Source organism: Trichosurus vulpecula, chromosome 7 (genome assembly GCF_011100635.1).
Source record: "Trichosurus vulpecula isolate mTriVul1 chromosome 7, mTriVul1.pri, whole genome shotgun sequence".
Lineage (NCBI taxonomy): Eukaryota > Metazoa > Chordata > Mammalia > Diprotodontia > Phalangeridae > Trichosurus > Trichosurus vulpecula.
In genome coordinates, this window is record NC_050579.1 from 196,707,095 (window position 1) to 196,734,075 (window position 26,981).

A 26,981-nucleotide genomic window follows, 5' to 3' on the forward strand; every position below is an offset into this window, starting at 1 on the left:
TCAAACAGCAGGCTTTTAAATAACCAGCTGCAGAAAATGAAGAAACAAGTTGGTATGATTTGTATATTTCTACCACAACTCTGCAGCTGAAAACACACAACCCAACCCTTCCATTTTTCTCTATGACTACAGGTGCAGCTGGGTCCTCGCTGTTTGCCGGAACTGTTGGCAGGACGAGAATCTAAAGGTTCTAATTACAGCAGCCCTCAGCCCCCACTCCCGCTTATCTACCCTATAGATAGATTTGCTTTTCGATTTTAGAGCTGAAGTAAACTGTGGGGCTTTTTCATTTGCAAATCCAGCCCCGGGAACTCCCAGGGAACTTCACCCGGATTTTTTAGAAGCATAAAACCAGGTTGAGGCGTTATAGGGGCCATGTCTCAGCCCCGGGAGGAAAGAATCAGTCATAAGTGGAACCGCCTGAGGTTTTAAGGCAAGAGTGAGGGATTTGGGGCCGAAAGACGTAAGTTTGAACTTTGTCACTTGACCAGTCCTGTGATCTTGGGCAAATATCTTCCCTAGGAATCAGTTTCCTCATCTCCAAAATGAGGAGTTTGTTTTGTGGGGCGTGTGTGTGTGTGTGTGTGTGTGTGTGTCCCCTCTACAGAGGTTCCCTTTCAGCTTCAACTTTTCTGATTTTGTAATTAGCAGTAAAAATAATTACAGCTAGCATCTACATAGCGCTTTAAGGTTTGCAAAGCGCTTTACATGTTAGCTCCATTTGTAACATTGGGTACTCTGTTCCCCTAAGTGTTGGGAACTCGAGGTTAGAGCGCCGCTCTGGAGCCACACGTTCTCCTCTGCTTCGGGGCAGACAAACTTTGGGAAGGGGTGGATATGGAGAGGGAGAGAGAGGGCAGCTAAGCGAGGCTACGCATAGAATTATCATCCCCACCCCACCCGACCCCAGCTCTCTAGAATCAGATTGCCGGGCGTACGCGGCACCTCCAGGTCAGCCCCTAGGCTGGAGTCAGTTGACCCGTCTTCTCTTCCCGAAAGAAGACTGGCACGCATTTGAGGCTGAAAGAGAGCCCCTTAAGAGATCTTCTTGGGTGTCAGGCGCCAGAAGGGAGGTTCCTGGGGGTCCAGAAGCGGGGAGGCGGTCTCTAATTACCATAGGCTCCTCTCTTCCCACCTGCTCTTGGAGACCCGGGCTTTTTCCGAACGGGCTCTGCAAAGAGCACCTACTGTCTGGAAGGACCAGGTAGTTGGGGGGGCGAGGGTGGAGAGTGGGGAAGGGAGATAGAAACAAGGCTGTCAGCAAATCTAGGGAGTAGGGGCTGGGAGGATGGGGTTGGAGTGAATCACAAATCAGTCGGGAAGATAGTTCCTAAAAGGAAGCTGAAGTGTGTGTGTGTGTGTGTGTGTGTGTGTGTGTGTGTAAAATCCCCTATGACTGGAATGTTCTTCCTCATCTGCACTGTTTATTTTCTGGTTTCCTTTAAGCTCAACTCCCATCTTCTCCAAGAAGCCTTTCGCAGTCTCCTTCACTGCTTTGGCTGCTAATGCTTGTCCTTTCAGATTACCTTCTATTCTGTATAATGTACCTAATTATTTACATGTTGTCTTCCCCATTAGCATGTACCTTTTGACATGGGTGAAAGTTGCAGAGACAAAATTAGGTTTGGTGTAAGGAAAAAGTTTTCCAGTAATTGGAGCTATCCCAAATTGACCACCTTGGGAGGTAATGAGTTTTTCCTTACTGGGGATCTTTGAGTGGATGCTAGCTGATGACATGTTGAAGGTGCTGTAAAGGGGATTCTTGTCCAGGTGTAACTGGACTAGAGTTCCTTTTCAGTTCTGAAATTCTAGGATTCCATTATATATTCAAGATAATATTCAACATCATTAGTAGGCTTAGGGATTACAGGACTTAGTCTTTTCCAGGTCCTGGAAGAAGTTACCTTTCTCTTCTTGTGGTGGTTTCTGTAGCACTCTTTATCTCTTCTCTGTAAAAGGGACTTACACTGTTGCTACTGAAACATTTTTCTTAAAGTACACATAACTTTTTGTAAGTAGGATCGTGGAAATTAGAATTGGATGGGATCTTAGAGATCATCTATCCTCTTTTTACATATGATGAAACCTTAGAGAGAGGTTAAATGACTTGTCCCTAGGTCGAACAGAAAGTAAATCATAGAGCCTGAATTTCAGTCCTGGTCTTCTGATCATAAATCCAGAGCTCTTTCCAGTACACCCTATAGCCCTCATGAATATTTCAGGGTATATGCATGTAACTCATCTACCATATGTATAAATCTGAGGTATATGATTTCATTTGAGCCAAGTTAGGTGTTCACAGCCATAAACCATAAAAGGTGAAGCTGTGGATTGGGTGGGAAAGGGTAAGATTCCCTCAATCTCACTAATGGTCTGGGGAGTACCCTTTTCTAATTAGACATCTTTCAGATGCTAACATAGAAAAAACCATTACATGCCTTGAATTTAGTTTTGGTTGAGGGAATACAATGAGTATTTAGGTGTAGCTAGTGACTGGGAAAATGTTGAATATTTCAGCTACGAATACTAATGGATTGAAAGTTGGACAGTATGGACTGGTAAACAACTTTTCATCTTTTTCTTTGACAGGCTGGCAAAGAAGAGAAACTTGGAGGAAGTATCACTGTTGAGATGCCTACCATTAATGCTATTATGATTATACAACTCTGTGTCCTTGTAGCTGCATTTCCAGCTCAGTACTTGCTTTCTCAGTGGTGTAGAGCTGATTCTACTCAAAGCCTTCAAATAGTAGAGAGGTAGGATTCCTTATTATCTTTTTATCATTAGGCTTTTTCTTTAATACTTAGAAAAATACCCACCCATTTTCTGTACATGTTATTTGTAGCCAACTCTCAAATCGACTTTAAAAAGGTTGTCTTGCAATTTACTTGGCAAGAAATATTTATGGGCTGCCATTATTCCCTCTTGATCAGTACACTGGCATTTATTTCCCCAGTAAAATATCATTAACTTTGAAAATGAAAGCGTATACTTTACACAGTAGTAGAGAGGTTTCCCAAGATATCCCAAAAGAAAATGTAACTATCTTACCAAAGGAAGACTTTATCTTTCTGAAAGGGAAAATAACACACAATTTGTATGTTCCAGGAATGTAATTAACTTTTAGTGTTACATTTACTTTGGAGCGTCATACTATATTTAACAGCCAAACATCTAACCTAAAGTAGTATTCAGATGGTAACAAGATCTTTTTGTAACTAAAAAATCATCCAGAAATAGCCCTCAGCAAAGCATAGTTAGTGTACTAGTTTTATTGTGCATACCTGCTCTAACCCTGGATGGACTGAGGGTAATTTAGGTTCAATATTGGAACAAAGTGAAACATTCATATGTCATTAAACAGCTAATTAAAAAATTACTTAGCCATAGTGGAAAGATATTCATTAAGGATAGGAACCGAGGACACATCAAGTTCATTCAGCTTAGCAAACCTCCCTTGCCTCTAAATTACCCATTGTGATCCACCAACCAAACCTTGGAGTGTCCCTGGAGTTTTTCATGGCTACTTTATACTGAGGTTATGAGGAAGTGATATCAACGGTTTGAACCTTCAGTCTTCTGAGCTAACCAAGTTTTGAAGAAAGTCTTAATATCTTTTAAGAAAAAACCAGAGTAACTCACATGGGGGAAGAGTTTAAGATATTGTCCTTTGACCCAGAGATACCATTGCTAGGCCTATACCCCAAAGAAATCAAAGAAAGATTAGGTCCTATATGTACAAAAATATTATAGGCCTTTTTACAAAACCTAGAAACTAAAGGGGTACTGATCAATTGGGGAATCAACGATGAGAGAAATTACTTTTCTCTTATATTAATAACCAATTAACATTGGGGAGATCCAGGGTTTTTCCCTTTTTATTTCCTCATTCAAAGCCCAGTCCCTGTGAAGGACATTACTGATAGGTGAGATTGTCCACATCCTCTGGGTACATACTTCTTCCCCATGCAACTAGAACACTTTACAAGGAGAATCTAATTTAGGTGAATTCTGTTCCATTGTGTTCTACTCTGACAAGACTAGGTGGATTTTGCCTAGGTTGCTGGAGTCAGGTGGTCAGAGATAGTTTCTTTATCCAAGAGTGACAGGATCAGAGTCATGTCTCCTAGCCCCTCATTAGAATAAGCCCACCTGTCATTATAATGAACATTCTCTCATTAATTGTTAACCAATTAGAGCTGACTTCTGCCAGGAACACTTAACTCTCCAAGGGTATATAAGCATTGAGTGGGCCCCATGACTTGTCTTTGGTTTCTGAAAGTGCCACTGACCACATTTTATCAGTTATTTGCTAGCCATAATTAATAAAATGATTGCTAACTACCCAGAAATTATTTCTCTTGGACTTTTCATAGGTCACACTGAACTAAATTATGACATATGAATGTAATAGGATACTACTGTGCTATAAGAAATGATGTGAAATTATTTCAGAGAAAATTGAGAAGACACATGAGCTGATTCAGAGTGACGTGAGCAGAATCAGGAAAACAATTTCTAACGTAACGTCATCTTTGTAAAAGCAAACAATTTTGAAGAAATTTTTAAGAAATCTAATTAACACAATGGTTAACCATGATTCTAGAGGATTTGCAATGAAAACTACTCCTCTTAGTTGCCAATACTTAATGTCAATTTAAGAAACAACATGAATACTCATCATGGAATTATGAACCAAGTACAGTTGGGCAGGGAAGTAGGATAAAAGAAACTTTGCCATTTTCTAGGTTGTCCTGATCTTGATCTTTAAGACATGAATTCATTTTTTTTGAAACATCGTGGCCATATTCTAGAACTTCATATAATTGTGTTGCAATCTAACTACAAAAACACATTTCAAATCCAAACACAGATACACAAGACTTTTAGGTTCTTCTATACTGTTGGAAGACAGGAATGGCATAGTTGGAATTATGTAATTGTTTTGATCCACATAGAAAGCAGGAAAGCAGTGAACACTGAATTTCAGAGGTGCATTATTGGCCCAGTAGATGTGTGTTTTACCTAGAAATTATTTGGAAAATCATTCAGAAAAGTCATCTTTTAAGTTATAATTCTTTTACAATGAGTCCTCTTTTTCCATTAGCATAATAATGTTAGATATAGGTTCCTTTACAGAAAAAAAAATTGTCTCTAAGATGTAACTCAGAGAAATGCAGGAAATCTTTTAAAAAGGACAAAAGTTTTAATTCTCTGATGAAACAAATATCCACAAGTACCCAAGACCTTACTTGGATAGGACAGGGCACAGTTTAAGCTGTATTCCCTCTTATACATGTGAACACACTAGAGCTGTGCCATAATTCAGATTTTTCAAATAGCCCCTGCCTTTTCTCTTTGGAGACAAAAGTTATAGGCATGTAACCTAGATTTTTTTTCCTAAAAATCATCTTTTATTAAGAATATCTAATATTGCATTCAAATATTTATGGCAAAATGATGCAGCAGAATTTAACATTGCAGATACCACCGCTTTTTTCCTGACTAAATCCTATTTTGCACATATCATTTCTGTATGTTATTTAAAAAAACTTGCATACAGAGCATATACCTAACCAAGGAACCAGTAGTCTACCACACCTTTTCAGGCTATTGTAGCAATAGGTTTCAATTTTAATAGTTTGTCTGAAAGTACCAGCTGCACGGTGTTCCTTGAAGAAAACCTGCACAGGTTTTACATATACCTGCATATGTTGACCATATACTTCACCATGTTTTAGCTCTGCTTAAGTTTTAAGAAAACTAATTTTATTATTAACATAGCAAAACCTCATTATGAATATATGTTCAAAACTATAATAAACATGTTTTAGCTCGCAAATAATTTGAAAAGTTTATCAATTTTTCTTTGTGTTTTTGTCTTATGCTACGTATATTACCTAAATTTTGTATTTATCCTATGTACACAGATTTTTTTGTTCAACTGAATGTCTCCTTTCAATGTTAGTCCATTCACATTTCTATAGTTATACTTTTTTGTGTATACTGTTCTCTTAGTTCTGCTCTTTACTTTTTAGGATTTTGTCTTTCCATGTACTTTTCTCTTACATATATTTATTCAGCCATTCTTCAGTTGTTGGGCATGTGCTTCCAGTTTTCTACATAGATAATAGTTGAAAATGTTTTTTATAGGTAATTAAAACTAGACATCCTTAGAGTACATTTCCTAGTAATGGACAACTAGGTCAAAAGGTCTGATCAGTTTCATATAGTAATTCTCATTCTTTACTGTCAATTTGCTATCCAAAAAAACTATACCAATTTTTGATTTTCATGGCAGTATGAATGTACCTGTTTCCCTATAGTCTGTCTAGGATTGTTTTGGCACTTTTAATTACTTTTGCCAATATAATGACTAGGCAGTGATATTGCCAAGTTGTTTTAATTTATATTTTCCTACTTGTGATTGAATATTTTGTGTTATTATTTACAGCTTGTACCCCCTCTTCCATAAACTGTTCATATCCATTGTAGACAGAATGTTTCTCTTATAAATGGACACAAATTCCTCATAGATTTTGAATGTTAGGATTTAATCTTTGGGAACCCCCCCCTTTTAAACAATCAGTTTATTGAATTTTCTTTTCATGTTGGCTATATATTTTTTGTTTTATAGATTTAAAAAAATTATGTGCTTATTTAAACATTTAGGAAGGAAATTACTGTGTGTAGGAAAGATAGAAAGTTTAGATAAGGCTGTCCCTACCCTTATGGACGACACTTGTCCTGAATAATTTCTTCCCTCTGTTCAATAGGCAAAAAGAAATTTTTGAGTCAAAATAGCATTCATTTTATTCCAACTCATGGACTGCTCCCACTCCCTATGTGTAACTTCATTAACTTAAGAAATCATTAACTCCATAAAACCTGCAAAAGTTTTTTTTCTTTACTATGCCTACTTTTGCAACTATATGCTAACTTAAAACAATATTTTTGTTTCAGGTTAATTGGCTACTGGAACAATTTTAGATGGTCATACCTGGGTCAGAATGCACGGACCAGATATTTAAAGCCCCAGATGGTAAAGAAGAGGTAGGGCATAATTATGCTAATAAGCTTGTTCTGAGATAAAAATGAAAATAATTACAGAATACTATTTCAAACTGATGACTGCCTTCCTCAAACATATACTTTCTTGAACCTTGTGATCAAAAGACAATTATTTTGCCTAAGAGAGTTAGTATAAAAATGAGAATGCTGGGAAAATTCTTTTCTTGTCTCTTTTCCATAACTTTGAACATTCAACTATGTAGCATAGGCTTAATGCAGACTAAAGTAAATAATGTAGCATATTAAAAATAGAGGTACTTATTCTTGATTAAGATAGTAAATAAGGTCATCTTCATAGCATTTTGTAACTGTTAATGCATTTTCATATTGTACTTGATATCATAGTGATTACAAGTCTTCTCTTCTAGGCTGTAAGTTCCATAAAAATAGGAATCATGTCTCAACCATCTTTGTTCATATCATAGCTCCATCAGCACAGTGCTTTAAACACAGAAAATTCTCAAATTCTTTAAAAAAAATTGAATTTTCACCATTTGGTTTAAGGACAGCTATGTTAGTGGTAGTGATAAAGGGTATGGCAAAAATAATAAACTCCTCTTTTTACAACTGGGGCAAAGCGGATATCATTGTACGGTACCCCTCACACCCCTGCCCCAATACCATAGGTCTCAAATGAAAATAGTAGAATAGAATAGGGACCTTTGAGGAAAGTAACAGCACAAATTTTATAAGTTGAATAAGGATTGTGCCTGACCCTAGACTTGTTTTGTATAAGTAAGGGCAAAGAAGTCAGCCTATTCAACTAATTAGAATTTGAAATTTGAAAGCCTAATTTTGAATTCCTCACTCAGTAGTTAGAAGTATCGCCCATGGAAGTAGATCTTGCCCCATTTTATAATTGAGGGCAAAGAGGAGTTTGCTAATTGACAAAAAGAGAAAAGAGAAGAGTTGGGTTCTAAGTCTGAATGAATCTTTTTTCCTTTAAGCCTCAGTTCAGGCGCCACTTCTTCCTTGAAGGCCTCTCTTGTCTCTCTTCATCTTACTCCCCGGCTGAAAGTGTTTTTTTTTTCTTTCTCAGCTTCTCCTAGACTCAGGGGTGGGGAACCTGTGGCCCTCTAGGTCCTTAAGTTCAGCCCTTTGACTGAATCCAAACTTGAAGTATCCCCACCCCTGGATCTAGATCTTTCCTTTACCCCATGACACTGTCATAGGATTTAAAACTGAAAAAAAAAATAGTAATAACCTATTCGAAGGTTAACTCTCTGCAGTTCCTTCCAGTTCTGAGATTTGGTGATTCTGTGGTTTATGTATGTATACATTGTGTTTTCCATGTAGATTGTAAGCTTCTTGAGGGTACATACTGTCATTTGGCATCTTTGTATCTCCAGTGCTTAGCCTTGTACAAACAACAACAACCACAACAACAGGTATTTAGTAAATATTTGTTGAATTGAATACCTAAGTAAAGAGAAAAGAAAATTTTGGAAATAATAGGCATTTGACTTTTTTCAAAATTTGTAGATCATATTTGCTAGCATTAATACAAATAGATTTACATTGGTTTGTCAACCAATCAATCAGCTGAGTCACACAGTTCAACAAGTAACCATTCAGGGGCCTTAAACACCCTTTTTCATCAGTTATTCTGAAACTTAGTTTCTCATAAGCTATTCTGAAACCTGTTTAGAGGCTTACCTGGAGAAAGGAATGTAAAAATGAGTCAAAGAATTTCAAGAGATGGAAGAGAATCTTGAAGTTTATATAGTCCCACCTACACCCGAAAAGGAATTCTTTCTACATTCTCTCTGTAAAGTCTCTAGTAGAAGACCACCCGCGAGTGGGAACCTATTAACCTCTTCAATTAGTCCACTCTACTTTTGAAGACCTCTTATGGTAATGAAATCTTTCTACTTGTTAGGAAGCTAACATCTGCTTCTGGCAACTTTCACCCAGTAATAATCATTCTGCTCTCTGGGGCCATGAAAGGCAAAAAAGAAGAGAATGAAGTGTCAATAGGATAACAATATAAACTGACATCTTGAGATCAGTCACTATGGCTAAACTGTTCACTGTGTTATATTTTGTATTCTAAATACAGGTTGCCCCCAGATCTTAGAGGCTGAACAACTACTGTTAAAAGGAAACATATGGATAACACTAAAAAATGGTTATACAAAATGGTTCCATGAAAATTAATGATTTCAAGTTGATTAAAAAAAAAACTTAACTGGCCTCTTTAAATTTCATTATTCTGGTTTTAGTTTCCCTCTATGGTATGCCATTTCCCTGCCATCATTAAAGTAATATAAGTAATCGTAGGTTATATTCAGGTATTATATAAGCCAGATTTTGGGTTATATTTATATAATTTGTACTATATCAATTTGAATATTTCGATACTTCCATTTCATTCACATTCTTTTCACCCACACAGATAACATCTCCCCAACTTAGCAGTTGATGGTCTTTGATTATTGCTGGGGCTGAAAAACTCCTCACTCTGTCTCCATTTGGGAGCGTACCTCTAGGAATTTAGCCAAGCTGGGTGCTCAAACAACAACAGGCTTTTTCATTTCCTGACTTGTATTTGAAATCTTGTTAGTTTCACAAGACCAACTAGAACTTGAGCTCAGTTACACAGCCTTTGAGGACACTGGGTCAGCACCTCCATGCCTCGATCATATTGTTATCAGAATAGGGTTCCTTTAGTAGTGGCTTAAAATTACACATACATACGTACACACGTGTATGTATGTGTATATGCTATATAAAAACAAAATGTATATATTAGTGTATACATACATATATATCTTTAAATCTACTTTCTTGGGATGTGTCTGCTGTGTCAAAACAAAATGTGTCTGTATACACACACATATACATACACACACATACATATACACACACATCTCAAACCTATCCCTTCCTGGTTTTGTCAGAAGAAAATGTGTGTGTGTGTATGTAGCTACATGTGGGTATACACACATCCCAACAAATATCTAAATGCTTTCCTGGGTAAGCACATTTTCCCCAAAATAATTAAAATTACTTAATTGCAACCACTTTCTCCTTTTGTAGTTTGGTATGTTAAAAGGAAGGATGTGTATTTTTAAACAATTTCATACTGCCTTAATCCATTCTGTTTAACTGGAGCTTTCTTACCTTTTCTTGTCTTCTTCATTTACTACATTGTTTAATCATTGTTGATACTGTACTTTTGGCTCACTTTGTTCACTATGCACCACTCATTTAAGTCTTTTCATGGTGAATTCTTTTTCAGATGTCAGTCTATTTTTTAATACCAAAAGTTCCATTTTAACTAATCAGAATTTGTGTAAATATTGACTTACTCAATACCATTTTCCAGAGAGTAGTATTTAATTTCTATAAAACAGCCAGAGAAATAGCAGCTGCTCATGGTTTGTGTGTCAAGGAGCTGGGTAAAGCAGAGGGCATGTTTTCTAAATACATATAGCTCAAGTTAAAAATGAGAATTTGTTTCTACCTTCCTTCAGGTATCTCTTAGTTAACAGTATTTTTCTGCTGGTTAGAAATGTTATGGTTTTGGTATTCTAGCTGGGACAGTATCAGTTAAAATTATAATTTTTAAAAGACTCTTCATCTTCAGAATCTTAAAAGCTTCCTCCTATGTTCATGTTGTTCAGTCATTTCATTTGTGTCCAACTCTTTGTGACTCCACTTTGAGGTTTTCTTGGCAAAGATACTGGAGTGGTTTGCCATCTCCTTCTCTAGCTCACTTTACAGATGAAGAAACTGAGGCAAACAGGGTTAAGTGACTTGCCCAGGATCACAGAGCTGGTAAATGTTTGAGGCCAGATTTGAACTCAGGAAAATGAATCTTCCTGACTCCAGGACTGGCACTCTATCCACTGTGCCACCTAGCTGCCCTTATGTTCACATGCCCTTCGCTTATTAAGTGGGGTTTCTAAAGAAACAATACAATTGCCACAGGAGTTGTGATGGGAGCTACAGTATATATACTCTGGCATTTTCTCCAGTGGAAAATGGGTTTTATGAATGGGTTCAAGGTTGCTGATTCCATGCATACCCCCTGAATGCCACAGTTCTGCCCTCTAACAGGAAGCACCCTATGTGCCCACATACACTTCAATCGCTAATATAACTTCATTGCAGCTCTTCCCATCTCTGTGTGTCTGGTTATTACTATGTTTCTGCTTTCTCTGCCAGAAGAGATACGAGAAGTTCTTGAAGTCTGTAAGCTTCTGCCATTCATCATATCTCATCAATGGTATGCTTGCAGAGCTACTCAGTTTCTGAAATTTTTGGAGTTTAATTCAGAAACTGGATAATGTGAATCACCATCAAGAAATAGTTCATGAAGTATCTTTCCCTTTTATAGACATAAAAGCTACAAGCAACCTTTTTTTTTATTAGAATGACCATGGAGATGGTCTATAGATAATTTCATCCTAAAATTCTACATTCAGCAATTGAATATCTGAACTTAATCTTGAAGACTGAGAATAGTTAGGGCTGGGAATGATAAACTCTACATTAGGAATAGTATAAGTCATTGAGTATCCATAATGCATTTTATGTTGCTTTCCATAGTCTCTTTTAAATAAGCTTACTTTTAAATCAATTGCATATTCGTACTGGTTTGTTTTTATCCTTATAATAAATGAGTCTACATCTTTTTCATTCCAGGAACTGGTACAATGAAGATGAAGAATATATCCATGCTTACTTTGCAGGTATTGGGCCAGTCAGAAAATTGGCATTAAAAAAATTCTATATCCTCTCTCTTCATGATCAACAGGAAAAACAGGAAATTAAACATATTTCAATCCTTACTGCAGTACAAAATGTTTTGTACAGTTGGTGCTAAATTGAGCATGAAGTGAAACATTTTTCCCCTCTTGATTACATTGTATTTACTTGGGCGGGGGTTATTTATTTTGGATTGTTGCCTCAATTTTTCTCATTGGGATTATAATAGATATGATTCATCATCAAAGCAAAAGATATCTAAAAGCCATCTTTGCAAAACTCTAAAACTCATTACTGTACACATTTTAAGAGCAGGTTTTAAAAAGGAATACCTGTAATGAAAACACTAATTTCTAAACAGCAGCCTCGTAAGTTGTTAAATTTATCAGGATACAGATGCATATAATGACCACAGTAAAAACTAAAGAATGGCCTTTGAATGTAAAGTGTAGAATGGTTTGTGCTCAGTTATCTGTGGAACAGAGAATAACTAACATCAATAGTGACATAGAACATATGAAGGATAATGTACATAGATCTTTAGAAATATTTCACATTTAGGATAGAATAATTTAAAGTTGTAATAGCCTAGTAATGACTTTATGTACTAAAGACATTTGAGCGCACTACTTGAATTACTTTACATTGTCCCTTAACAGAACTGTCCTTAATTTGAGACACTTTAGCTGGGATGTAGCAAAGCTTACAATAATTTATCTCCTGAAGTTATGATGTTTCACCATACTACAAGAATAGTTTCCCCTCCTTGGTCCACAAGTCCTTATGAAGTCTGCAAATGACCTCCTTCTAGGGCTACAAACTCCACTCCTGCCTTCTTGGATAAATAAGACCAGACCTCTAATACTAAATAAAACCCACCTTTGAAAACTTCACCTCTTCCTATCATCATTAACAACCCTTCTTGTTTCTCTTCTAACTCAAAGAGCTGTGGCGGAGGGAGAAGATGGTGAGGATAATAACCAAATTGGAAGGACAGGCTCGTTTTTTTTGAGACTAATCTTTAAAAAACAGTAACAATGGCAAACAAAACCCTTACTGGAAAGGATATGACCTGGGATGGGATGCCTATGGGAGGGGATCAGGGATTTTTTTTTAGGAATAGGGAAAAGGGGGTGGAGCCAAGATGGCAGAGAAAATCCCTAGCTCTCTCCAGTTTCCTCCAAATACATTTAAAATAATGCCTCCCAACAAATTCTGGAGCAACAGAACCCACAAAAGGACAAGGTAAGACAATTTGGAAGGTCGGCAGGAGAGGTCTTGAGGGGAACACAAGTCAGTGCAAGCTGCGCCAGCACAGATTAGGCCTTAGCAAACTAAGAGTAGGTCTTGGGAGCGACTAAACCAGCAGCTGCTTCCAGAACTCCCAGCCCACAGACGTTAAGGGGGTTGGATCGCTGGTCAGGAGATCACAGGGATCCGTCTGCTAGCACTGGGAGGATGCCTTTGTTGCATTGCTCATAGCTTGGGTCTTGGTCACAGTCCCGGGGTCAGGAGGAGCACTAGCACACCAGTGCTTGTGGCTGCAGGGGAATGGGGACTGTGGTCGGCACGTTTATGGTCACTCACAGACCAGAGCACACGCCAGCAGAGTAGTAAACATACCTCTCCTTAATCATACCATTTTGGAAGAAGTGAAAGCTTACAGACTCCCAGACCTAGATCTGAAAATAGCTGCACAAAACCCCTGAAGCTTGGGAAAATGCGCCCTCTACCCTAGAAAGCAGAGCCCCACTTTAAAAGAGTAAAAGTCAAGAAATAGGCTGGAAAAATGAGCAAATAACAGAAAAATTCTAACTACAGATATCCCTTCTGTATCACAGGGGTTACAGGCTTAGTACCCCCATGATCTGGAAAATCCATGTAAAAATTTTTTTTTGCCCTCCCTTTGTACCAGAGAAGAAGTCTGAATTTTTTGTTTTCTTTTATGGGGTGTTTACAGTATTTTATTGTAAAATTTGGGTTAAGTATTTGGTCACAGGCTCTGTGTTGTCTGCTGGCCTTCATGAGTCATCTGTGGCTTCTGCAAAACTCCCCCCAAATTCCCATTTAATTTCTTATGGTTACCTGTGATATATTGAAACTGCAGTGGGAAAAGTCATGATGTGGAAGAGATAACTGTATAGAGAGTTACTATGGTGACAAGGAAGATCAAAACACACACCCAGAAGAAGACAACAAAGTCAAAACTGCTGCATCCAAAGAAATAAAAACATGAATTGGTCTCAGGTTGTGGAAGAGCTCAAAAAGGATTGTAAAAATCAAGTAAGAGACTTAGAGGAAAAATTGAGAAGAGAAATGAGAGTAATGCAAGAAAGTCATGAAAAAAGTGTCAACAGCTTGGTAAAGGAGGCACAAAAAATATGGAAGAAAATAACACCTTAAAAAACAGAACAGGCCAAATGGTAAAAGAGGCACAAAAATTCACTGAAGAAAAGAACTTAAAAATTAGAATTGGGAAAGCAGAAGTTAATGAGACATCAAGAAAGGATAAAAAATTTAAAAATGAAAAAATAGACGAAAATGTAAAATATCGCATTGGAAAAACAACTGACCTGGAAAACAGATATAAAAGAGACAATTTAAAAATTACTGGACTACCTGAAAGCCATGTTCAAAAAAAGAGGCTAGATATCATCTTTCAAGAAATTATTAAGGAAAACGGCCTTGATATTCAAGAGTCAGAGGGAAAAATAGAAAATGAAAGAATCCACTGATCATCTCCTGAAAGAGAAGCCAAAATGAAAAGTCACAGGAAAATTATAGCCAAATTTCAGACCTTTCAGATCAAGGAGAAAATACTGCAAGCAGCAAAAAAGAACAATTAAAATATCATGGAGCCACAATCAGGATAACACAAGATTTTGCAGCCTTAAAGGATTAGAGGGCTTGGAATATGATATTCCAGAGGGCAAAAGAGCTAGGATTACAACTAAGAATCACTTATCCAGCAAAGCTGAGTATAATTCTTCAGGGGGAATAGTGGAAATTCAATGAAACAGAAGATTTTCAAGTATTCCTCATGAAAAGATCAGAGCTAAATAGAAATGTTGACTTTCTAATGCAAAACTCAAGAGAAGCGCAAAAAGGTAAACAGGAAAGAGAAATCATAAGGGTTTCAATAAAGTTAAACTGTTTTCATTCCTATATGGGAAAACGATATTTGTAACTCTAAAAACATTTTTATGACTAGGGCAGTTAGGAGGAGTATACATAGAGGGCATGAGCATGAGTTGAATATAATGGGATGATTATCTAAAAAAAATTAGAGATGAGAAAGATGAATGCATTGGGAGAAGGGGAAAGGGAGTGATGGAATGGGAAAAATTTTCTCTCATAAAGAGGCACAAAAGAGCTTCTACAGTGGAGGGGAAGATAGAGGAGGTGGGTGGGTGTGAGTGAACCTTACTCTCTTCAGAATTGGCTCAAAGAGGGAGTAACATACACACTCAGTTGGCTATAGACATCTGTCTTACCCTACAGGAAAGTAGGTGGGAAAAGGAATAAGAGAAGGGGGAAGATGATAGGAGGGTGGGTTGGATAGATAAAAGAGAAGCAAAACACTTTTGAGGATGGATAGGGTGAAAGGAGAGAGGAGGATAAACAGGAGGGAGAATGAAATAGGATGGAGGGAAATACACAGTAATCATAATTGTGAAAAAATTTTAACTAAGTTTCACTGATAAAGACTTCATTTCTCAACCATATAGAGAACTGAGTCAAATGTATAAAAATAAGAGCCATTCCTCAATTGACAAATAGTCAAGGGATATGAACAGTCAATTTTCAGACAAAGTAATCAAAGCGATCTATAATTATATGAAAAGATGCTCTAAATCACTATTGATTAAAGCAATGCAAATTAAAACAACTCTGAGTCACCGCCCCACAGTATCAAATTGGCTAATATAACAGAAAAGGAAATAACTAATGTTGGAGTGGATGTGGGAAAATTGAGACACTAGTGCACTGTTGGTGAAGTTGTATACTAATTCAACCATTTTGTAGGGCAATTTGGAACTATGCCTGAAGGGCTATAAAACCATTTGACCAAAGATTACCAATACTATGTCTGTATACAAAAGAGATTAAAAAAAACAAAACAAAAAGGAAAAGGAGTTATATGTACAAAAATATTTATAGTAGCTCCTTTAATGGTTGCAAAAAACTGGAAATGGAGAGGATGTCCATCAATTGGGGAATGGCTGAACAAGTTGTTGTATATGATTGTAATGTAATACTATTGTGCTATAAAAATGATGACCAGGATGCTGTCAGAAAAACCTGAAAAGATTTACATGAATTGATGCAAACTTAAATAAGCAGAACCAGGAGAACACTGTACACAGTAACAGCAATATTGTACAATGATCAACTGTGAATGACTTAGCTATTCTCAGCAATTCAGTGATCCAAGACAATGCCAAAGGACTTCTGATGAAAAATGCTAGGTATCTAGAAAAAGGACTGATGGAGTCGGAACGCAGATTGAAGCATACTTTTTATTTTTCTTGGGGTTTTTTTTTGGTCTGTTTTCTTTCACAACATGACTAATATGGAAGTGTTTCCCAGGACTGCACTTGCATAACCTATACCAAATTGCTTGCCTTCTCAATGATGGGGAAAGGGTAAGGAAGGGAAAAGGAGAATTTTGAACCAAAAAATTTTTAAATGAATGTTAAAGTTGTTTTTCATGTAATTGGGGACAAAATAAAATGTTAAATGTATTTTCTAAAATTAGAAAAAAAAAGAACAGGGAGATCTGGTGAGGAATATAGTAAGCTGTATCCGGAACTAGTTTTCTTATTCCTAGTTGCTGAGTCATTTCAGTTGTGTCTAACTTTCCATAACCCCACTTTGAGGTTTTCTTGGTAAAGATACCGGAGTGGTTTGCCATTTCCTTCTGCAGCTTATTTTACAGATAAGGAAAGTGAGGCAGACAGGTTTAAATGACTTGTTATGTAGTCCACATATTTTTGGGGGCATTTACTTCCATATGTGAATTTCTTATGCTATTGTAACTCATCCTTTCACCTTTTTTTTTTAACTTGGGGATTAATTATTTATGGGTTGCTTAAACTAGCACCTTCTGTTATTAAGACTCTTCTACATATTAGTACCACTAAAGAGGGATATTAAGACATTTCAAATGAGCCAAATATTAACCTTATAAAGGCTTGGGGGTGTATGTAGCTGAAGCTAGTCTGTCACTCATGCTTTACTTTTCTCTTTCAGCATGGGTAGCTAAATTGTTCTTTTTAGTTTGGAGTCCATTAGTTAAGACTGCTTTTTGCTGATGGTAAATACTTGATACACAGATAAATCTTGAAACTGCTGTACTCAAATGGTTTTGTTGCTTAATATTTTTATCATTGCTATGATAGAACCAACTCGAATTCGAAGTCCAAGGCCAGAATCTATTCAGTTTAAAGTGGGAATGGTGATAATGCACAAGCAACTTGGCTATTCAGGAGTAATTACTGGTTGGGATGTAGAAGCCAGAGCTCCAGAAGAGTGGCTAAAACAGAAATATCCTCCTGAGAAACAGGTTAGAAAACATTTAATTTTTATAAAAATATTAGTACAAATAATTCACTTGGATTCAGAGGCATCTTCATTTATCCAGGCATGTAGAAATTGTCATACATGAGTTCAGCTTTTAAATATTTAAATTAGAAAGAATATCTTATTAAAGACTCATGGATTATTAAGAGCTAGAAGAGACTTTTAGAAATAATTTTAACTAACCTGTACATTTTACAGAGAAGATAAAGGCCAAGAGGAGGTTAATAAGTGAATTGGAAGAGCTAAGCCTTGAATTCAGATTTTCTGACTCCAAGTCCATGCTCTTACCACTACAATTTAATTATAATTCTTTGCAAATTTTTTGAGTTAAAATTATTCATGAAAATATATAGCAGAGAGGCTATGTAGTATGTTGTAAAGACTACCACCAAACACCACAAATTTGCCTTAGTACCAATTGAAACAAGTTATTTCTAAATCCTAGAAAGCCACATGTTCACATTGTTTCTCTTGCCAATGAATGGATACAAAGCAATGATGGGTCATTTATACATTTGTAAGAATGCAAAAACTGGGTTATTGCTTTTATTACTTTTATATCTTAGAGAAACTATTCAAAGAATTAAACTTGAATAAACAGTTTTATGGATTTTTTGTGGTGTACCCTTTTAGACTACAAATTATGATAAATAATTGTTATGGTTCAATTATTTCAGTTGTGTCCAACTCTTTTGTGACCCCACTTGGGGTTTTCTTGGCAAAAATACTGGAGTGGTTTGCCATTTCCTTCTTCAGCTCATTTTACAGATGAGGAAACTGAGGCAAACAGTAAGTTTCTGAGGCTAGATTTGAACTTGGGAAGGTGAGTCTTCCTGACTCCAGGCCCAGCACTCTTATCCACTTCACCACCTAGTTGTCCAATGATAAATAATTAGTTTTGATAACTAGGCTCTAAATTATTCAAAGCACAGTTGTAGCTTTTACTCCCCAGTGCCTCATCATGGTCTCGCTTTTAGTACCTCTATCTGAGTGAAACTGTGGCTCAGATTAAGAAATATAAACTTTTTGTTACATACTATGTCTTTGAAATCTTAAAGTCATTTAGTTTTGCTATAGAGGTATATCTAACTGACATCTTGACACTACAAATTAGGCCTTACTAAGTCAGAAGTAACCTGGTACAGCAAACATATAATTTTTATAGAAGCAATGTTATTTACAGTATTTTTAGTTTTTATAATAATATTTAGTTTATTACATATTTATAGTTTATTATAGTATTTACAGTTATTGTATAGTAGCAATGTTGTAGTAATCATTTTAGATACTACTTTTCTAAAATTAGCAACATATTAATTTTCATACATATCCTTATTAACTTATTTTCCCATTTCTCTCTTTCACAGTATTTAAGAAAATCTCCCCATTATCGAATTCTAGTCAGTAAGTCCAATAGGATTGGTATATCTACAGCCTATGTTCCTGAGGAAAACCTAAAAGTTGTTATGGGATATGAGGTAAAGTATCTTAAATTACAAGCTGTTTCTTTCTCCAGGGTTTATTTATCATAAAGTTAAAATATGTATTGATCTATTAAATATATACATACATATATATATATATGTAAAAGGCAAACTGTGTAAATAGTGCAAATTTCAGCATGTAGCATTAAATTCTAATAATAGTAAACTACAACCTTATGTGGCATGTCTATGCTACATTTTAGGTCTGTATTAAATCTCTCATTGTAAGAACTTTTCTGAAAAGAATGACAATGGCATGCTGCTTTCTGAGAGGTGACAAGAACAACAAAACCCTAGAAGGCTCATGCCTCCAGAGCTTCATCCATTTTGAGAAACGAGAGACATTAATGCTGATCTTGCAACACAATAAGGCTGGCTCAGCAATAACTCTCCTTAGCGCCATGAAATCCCTTAGCACCTCTCTCTAATGAGCCTCCATCAATGGCACAGATCATGAATTCACAGTTATCATATCACACCTGACATCCTCAAATGAGGATGACATGGAATTTTCTATTTTTGTTGTTCTTTAATTTCTTCCTTTAGTCATCTTATCTATTGTAAAAAAAAAAGTTTGGAAAAAAAAGTGTTCTCTAAAATTGTGTTTATGAACTAATATGGAAAATGATTTTTAGGTATTCCATCCTGACTTGAAAGTCTACTTCAGCGAGTACGATGGGGCCAAATACGTTATGCAGCCATGGCTAAAACAAATCTATCCTCATGATTAAATCTATTTTAATCAATAACTGGATTTGTTGTACAATCCCACATCTAAATTTTTCCTTTATTGTGACAATTGGAAACCAAGGTACAGCTGATACAGCTTATTTTTCTGAAATAAATAAATGAACACTTTTTAAACATGACGTCCTAAGTGTTATCCTTTTATATTGGTCAATTTTTATTCATGTTAATGAAGCAAACCAGTTTCCTGCATAATTAAGCATAGCTCTTTTCCCTAGCTATAAGGGTAAAGAGCTAACTACCATTTATATAATGTTTTAAGGTTTTCAAAGCATTTACCTGTATCATCTCTATTGATCCTCATAACAACCTTGTGAGGTAGGTGCTATTATTATTATTTCCATCTCACAGCTGAGGAACTTGAAGCTGCAAGAAGTTAGTGACTTGTTTGGGACCACAGAGCTAGTGAGCGTCTGAGGCAGGATCTGAATTCCAGTCATCATGATTCTCAAGTCTAGTATCCTATCTACTATATTACATAGCTGCCCCTAGCTAAAGCTGTTTCAGTGCCAAGGAATAGTGGATGGTAGTCACCCTGGACCAGGATGTATTCTAGCAGAGGACACTAGGAGGTACCCGAGTAGCAAGGAATGATTAAGAAAAATGGGCAAAAATGCCCCCCTTCATATCTTCAGATAATCAATGATGATGTGGAAAGGATACTATGCAATTTTGTTTGAATCTAAAACAAGCTCATGGATGAATGAATTTGAAAAAGCATTCACTTATTAAGTACTTACAGTATTGCCACGTACTGTACTAAAGCAAGACAGTTCTTGACCTCAAGGAATTAACCTTCAAATGCAGTGGAGGAGGGAACACACACAAGGGACTGGTGGCTAGGGAGGGACCCTGGTCCAGAATGTTAAGGCTGGTGAAGTAAATGAAGCAACCAAGGAGTAGAAGAAATGTGCCACTTGCAGGAACTGATTGGATTACAATTCCATAATTGGGGGAGGTGGAGAAATATCTTTTCTTTCTTTGCTTAGTCTTTTTTTATCATTGTCATTTAATAACTTCTCATATATACATGTGTGTATTTATATGCTGGGTCAAGGCTGCTGGTGACACTGTCAAGATGATGTGGTTAAGGACAAGGGCATAAAGTGAAGAATGGATCAAGTTTTTCTGAAATAATGGATCAAAACGATAGGGTAACCAAAGTAAATGGCTCTTAGAACAGTGATTTTCAAAGTATTCTGCTTGGGATACTTTCACATCCAATGGTATTCATGTTTATAGTACCCATGTTTTTATTTCTGGCAAAAGTTATATTGTGCGTTTCCTAGCATTCTTCACTACCATCTTCTAAGGTAGCATTACCATTAATTATATTAATTCTGTTGAGGAACTTTCATGTATATGTCTGGGTGGGGAAAATGATCTGAAAGCTCTTTGATCCATATTCTTCCTTCCTCTCAATAAAACTTCCTCATTGTTATGGAGACTTCTACTATTCTGCCTCCAGGCTTCCCTAACTTTTGATTTTTAGTTAGTTACAAAATGCAGCCATTTGTATCTTTATTCTAGTGACCAAGTCCCTAATCACATACATATTTATTTCTTGGGATAATTACTTTCTTCATTCGACAAATGTCCATAGTATTGTAGAAAGAGCACTGGAATAAGAATTAGGGTACCTGACTTCTAATCTGTACTCTGGAGGCTCAGGCAAAACATAACCTTTTTGGGGCCTTAGTTTCCTCCAAAAGAAAGTGACTGAGTTGGCCTAGATGGTCTTCCATGAAGAAAAGAAGTACCACAGAACTGGAGAAAGGCAAATGTTGTCCTGATTTTCAAAACAAAGACAACAGAGTCTGGAAACTATAGGTTAGTAAACTTGACTTAAATTCCTTTTTGTTGTCACTTCAATCATGTCTGACTTTTTGTGATATCATTTGGGGTCTTCTTGGCAAAGATAATGGAGTGGTTTGCCATTTCCTTTTCCAGACTTAAATTCCCAAGAAAAGGGGGCAGCTAGATGGCGCAGTGAGTAGAGCACCGGCCTTGGAGCCAGGATGACCTGAGTTCAAATCCAGGCTCAGACACTTGACACATGTACTAGCTGTGTGACCTTGGGCAAGTCACTTAACCCCAATTGCCCTGCCTTCTCCCCCTCAAAAAAAAAAGGAACAATAAAAAATTCCCAAGAAAATCCTAAAACATTTTATTAAAGAAAAGGTTAAACATCAAGAACAGGTCAGAGAATGCTGTAGATACTGTGTACCTAGGTCTAAGCAAAACTATTGTGTGTCTCATACAATTTTTGAGAAGATAGAGAGATGTAGACTAGAAAATAGTATCAATAGATTGATTTAGAACTGGTTGGATGACCAAATTCAAAGAGTTTAATGTCAGCCTGGCAGAAAGCCATCAGTGGGATACCTTAAGGATCTATGTTAGACCTATACTGTTTAATACAATCACCAAATTTGCAGATGACACAAAGCCAGGAGACATATTAGGCAGTGGACTCAAAATCCAAAAAGATCTTGTCAGTCTAAAGTACTGGGTTGAATCTAATAGTGTGAAACGCAGTAGGGGTAAATATAAAAAGTTTCATTTGGTTTCAAAAATTTAACTTCATAAGAAGAGGATGGGAATATCATGATTCAACAATAACTGGTGTGAAAAAGGTCTGGGGCATGTAAGTGGACTGTAAGCTTAACATGAATCGGCAGTGTGATGAAGCAGTTAAAATGCTAATTCAGTCTCTGGATGCATTAAGAGAAAGATGCAGTTTCCAAGAATAAGGTGACAGTCCTCCTTTACCACTGTTAAGAAGAACATTAATAAGCTGAAGAGTCAGTCAATAAGTCTAAGTGCTTACTATATGCCAGACATTATGCTAACTGGGGGTACAAGAGCAGGCAAAAAATTGCCCCTTAATCTCAAAGACCAAACATGTGAATGGGTCAGATAATATCTAAGTAATAGTACATACAAAATACATTCAGACCTGTCGTAAGTAATTTGAAAGGGGAAGGAATTAGGAACTAAAGACACCAGGAAGGTCTTGAGATAAATCTTGAAGCCAGAGAAACTAAGAGACAGAGGTGAGAGAAGCAGAACATTCAATGAATAGGGGATAGGCAGTGAAAGATGGGATAAAATTCAGATCACTTATCAGATGAAGGAATATTAGAATTAATGAACCAGTGCATGGCATACTTGTGGGTGGTAGTAACCTCAAGGGTATGCCCATCTCTGTGTGTACTTGAGGTAGAATGGAAGGATATCTTGACAACTAAGTAGATCGAGGCAGAAAGTTAGGGGATTTGAGGAAGTCTCAATATGTTGTAAGGGCAAACAAAGTGGGACTTTTGTTGTCTTTTGGAGTGTTTCTCAGCACTAAGGCAATCAAGTGCCTTTGATTGAGTCATTGAGTCTTGCCTTTATTAGTAGGAAGGCCCAAATCTTTTTGCTAGTTAGGTCAGGAGAGGTGTGAAACCCTAAAAAGGTGTGAAGCACCCTCACCCTGAAGAAGTGGATGTGCGTGTGAGTGTGTGTATTCTGAGGTTAGCATTTTGTTTGGGGCTCCTTCATTGGATCATGTGGAGATGATTCTGGGTAGCCGTTAAGGAGCCCCACCCCCAGCTTTGAAAAGGTGCTTCACTCTCTGGTAACTGTATGTATTACTATGGTCAGAAGGTTAGAAGCTTGTCTGTTGATTTGTGTTATTTTTTTCTGCTTGTATTTTCTCTGAAGTTCAGGATGCTGACTTTCCCCCCTGAACTAAGTGAATGATATGTATGTTTAATTAAAGTGAAATTGTAAACCCCTTAAAGTTGCTTTCCTTAGAAAAGCAAATCAAAGAACCTATGCTAGCAGCCCTCCTGTGTGCTGGTGTTGTTGGTCTTACACCTCCACAGCAGCTGCTAGTAACACTGTTGTTACATATGTATGATGAAATTTTCTAACATACGGGCAGGAGTTGAGTTGGAAATACTGTGCCCTTAAGGCACTGAACTTATTGAGAAAGAAAGATGAATATCTTGGTGTTCTATAGGATGAAAGCCATTGGGATCTGAATTGGGTAACAAATTTGGATAGTGTGAACCTTAGAGGAGAGTGTGAAGTGGATCTGAAGTGGCAAAGGAAAGCAAAAAGTATCTGGAATCCTCTAAAAGAACAAGTTAGGTTGGATTAGACAAAGTGTAGCCAGTACTGGGTAATCAAAGGCAGCAAGGAGGAGCCATGTCTCTTTGAGGGAGCTAAGGTGGAAGATTGAGAAAGAAAGGTTTAAGATGAATAGCAATGTGTTAATTATGGGGAAAGTATTTCAGAGGGCACAGGGGAAGGGACTGGTAGAATTGGAGTGGGAACTTGGGGGTGAGGCTGGGGTAGAGGTGGACAGGCATAAAGAAGTGGTGAATTAAGGATGGGGGATGGTGTTCGAGGAAGACATTTAGAAGGCTGAAGGGCCTTGAATACATGTCACATGACAATCATTGGAAAGAAATGGGACTGTTTAGTGAGAGAAAAAGACATGGTACTAGGGCATGACAGGCTTTCACGTGGAGATTGGATTTGGTTTTTTGTCCCCAGAGAGCAAAACTAGGAGCAATGGATGGAATTTGCACAGTGACAAACTTAGATTTGATGTTAGGAAAAACTTCCTAATAATTAGAGCTGTTCAAAAGGGGTGACAGACTATTTCAAAAGGTGTTAGCTTATCCCTTTCTAGGAGTCTTCAAGTAGTGGCTGAATGACTGCTTGTTAGGTATTCTTTCTGGGTATGAATTGGACTAAAGGGGTCTTCCAACCAGGGATATGCTGATAAATGTTTAACAACTGGCTATATGAAAAAAAGTATGAAGGACACACTTCTAAGTTTAATATGCATTATTAACATTTTCGCTATCACTTTCTTGAGTCTAAACAAAACATCAAGCCCTGATTTGTAGCATTTGCTGACTTCCAAGTGTAAATCCTCACTCTGAAAATCTCACAATTGGCTCTCATGAGCCAGTTTCTAGTTGACTCCAGGGGCATGAGCACACCCCTGCTTCCAACTCTCAAGTTCTGTGACTTCTGTGATGTCTATATCCCTTTCTAGCTCTAAATTCTATGTTTTCCAAAGAAGAAAAGAAAATGATGAAATGTGTGTGCTTGTTAAGCATTTACTGTGTGCAAAGCATCATAACTAGACATTTTTACACTAGGGCAAAAGGCAGAAAAAATGTTCTCAGTTTGGAACAGAAAAGTAGAGAGGGAGAGACAGAAACCCTACAACACCGGTGGGAGGAAGTTTGCAAAAAGCTCACACCTGTAGCTCATCTGGTAGTTTCCAATTCAACAACCATTTATTTAGTTACAATTATATGTTCAAGGCAACTATACTAGCTACACAAAGACAGAACAGGCCCCAGCCTCAAAGTGTGTACACTGTTAGGAGGGGGAAGAGGATATAACATGTAAAGAGATACATATATTCATAATACGTCTGATAATCTGAGGGACAGATGGGGGAAATAGGAAAAGCTTCCCATAAAAGGTAGCACATGAGCTGAGACTTAAAAGAAACCAAGGGAGGAAAGAATACCCAGGAAGAGGGGATGGTCAGTAGTATCAAAAACTGCAGAGTTTAAGAATGAAGCCTGAGAAAAGGATTTTGGATTTAGCAAGAGATCCTAAATAATCTTAGAGTTTTAGTCATCAGCAAGGTCAGATTCAAAGTATGAAAGGCTTCTGCTAGGTGTGTGGCTGTGACAAGAAGAGATATAGGAGAGAGCACACTGCATTTGCTAACTAGGTGTTTTTTAGGCCATACAAAGCCCATCTAAGATGGCAGGTGTGTGTTTGAGAAGTCCAACATACCTCTCCACTACTTGCTTTTCCTCTGTACTACCACTACCACCATCACCATTCTTGGCATACAGGCATGCCTTTAGTACCCATCTTTCCATGCTGATGGTAGGTAAGGCTCAGCCCCAGGCTAGCGCTAACGCAGGGCTTGGATTCTTCAGAAAAGGGAGAAGGCAGTAGAAACAGGAGCTTAGCCACTAATGCAGGCAGAGCCTAATACATGCCCAAGTGGCCTGGGTTTGTATCTATGAGTGTGACTATGCTTCTAACTAGGGTGTCCATTTTACCAAAAAGGTTTAGGATTAAGCTTGTTGTCATAATTGCTGGGTTTTCTATTGTCTATACCACCCTTAGGCAGCTGGCACCTTGGAGTGGTGGAATAGTCTCTCTTAAAGCAACTACTTTTCATCATACCTCTGATTATTAGGGTTGGGTGTTCAATCTTTTTGTCTTTCACAAATCAATGCAAGTCCAGTAAGGAGGAAGCACTCTTTACTCCAGAAGTTTCTTAGACCCACCCTTCAAGATTTGACCGATTGGAATGGACTTCTCTTGGATATAGTTCCAGCTGACACTCTCCAGCTCTTCCTTATTCCGTCATCTGTTCACGTTCACCCAGGTCTCAAGGTTTTTGCTCCCTCAGCACTGATGGAACTTGGGGAAATGGTGTGGATTCATGGACATATCATCTATTTGGTGGACCTGATGTTCTCGGTGCTATTGCTGGCCATCATGATTACTTTATCCTGGAAGACTTTTTTTTTTAAACTGCATGTTTTATTGTGCATTTTTTTATGATTTGAATTTATTTATTTAATATATTTAGTTTTCAGCATTGATTTTCACAAGAGTTTGAATTACAAATTTTCTCCTCATTTCTACCCTCCCCCCCACTCCAACATAGCGTATATTCTGGTTGCCCTTTTCCCCAGTCAGCCCTCTCTTCTGTCACCCCACTCCCCTCCCATCCCCTTTTCCCTTCCTTTCTTGTAGGCCAAGATAAATTTCTATGCCCCATTGCCTGTGTATCTTATTTTCTAGTTGCATGCAAAAACTTTTTTTTGTTTTTGAACATCTGTTTTTAAAACTTTGAGTTCCAAATTCTCTCCCCTGTTCTCTTCCCACCCACCCTCCCTAAGAAGTCAAGCAATTCAGCATAGGCCACATGTGTATCATTATGTATAACCCTTCCACAATTCTCATGTTGTGAAAGACTAACTATATTTTGCTCCTTCCCAACCCATCCCCCTTTATTGAATTTTTTCCCTTGACCCTGTCCCCTTTTGAAAATGTTTGTTTTTGATTACCTCCACCCCCATCTGTCCTCCACTCCATCATCCCCCCCCTTTTTATCTTCTTCCCTCTTCTTTCCTGTGGGGTAAGATACCCAATTGAGTATGTATGGTATTTCCTCCTCAGGCCAAATCTGATGAGAGCAAGATTCACTCATTCCCCCCTCACCTGCCCTCTCCCCTCCTCCCACAGAACTGCTTCCTCTTGCTACCTTTATGCGAGATAATCCATTCCATTCTATCTCTCCCTATCTCCCTCTCGATATATTCCTCTCTCATCCCT

General features: G+C 37.4%; 1 protein-coding gene across 1 annotated transcript; it reads left to right on the forward strand.

The window, feature by feature from the left end:
- The first annotated feature begins 366 nt into the window (after positions 1–366).
- LOC118857642 lies at positions 367–19,720 on the forward strand. The gene is made up of 7 exons (XM_036768245.1): positions 367–463; positions 2,590–2,756; positions 6,964–7,053; positions 11,722–11,768; positions 17,187–17,350; positions 18,735–18,845; positions 19,487–19,720. The coding sequence occupies exons 2-7, from the start codon at positions 2,632–2,634 to the stop codon at positions 19,580–19,582; spliced, it is 633 nt and encodes a 210-aa protein (XP_036624140.1). The 5' UTR covers positions 367–463; positions 2,590–2,631; the 3' UTR covers positions 19,583–19,720.
- The last annotated feature ends 7,261 nt before the right edge of the window (positions 19,721–26,981 follow it).

Bases quoted from the DNA above. Each gene is read 5' to 3' on its own strand.
- LOC118857642 (XM_036768245.1), top strand. From the start codon at position 2,632: ATGCCTACCATTAATGCTATTATGATTATACAACTCTGTGTCCTTGTA. The intron at 17,351-18,734 runs GTTAGAAAACAT...TCTCTTTCACAG, and splicing joins AATATCCTCCTGAGAAACAG to TATTTAAGAAAATCTCCCCA. The intron at 18,846-19,486 runs GTAAAGTATCTT...AATGATTTTTAG, and splicing joins AAGTTGTTATGGGATATGAG to GTATTCCATCCTGACTTGAA.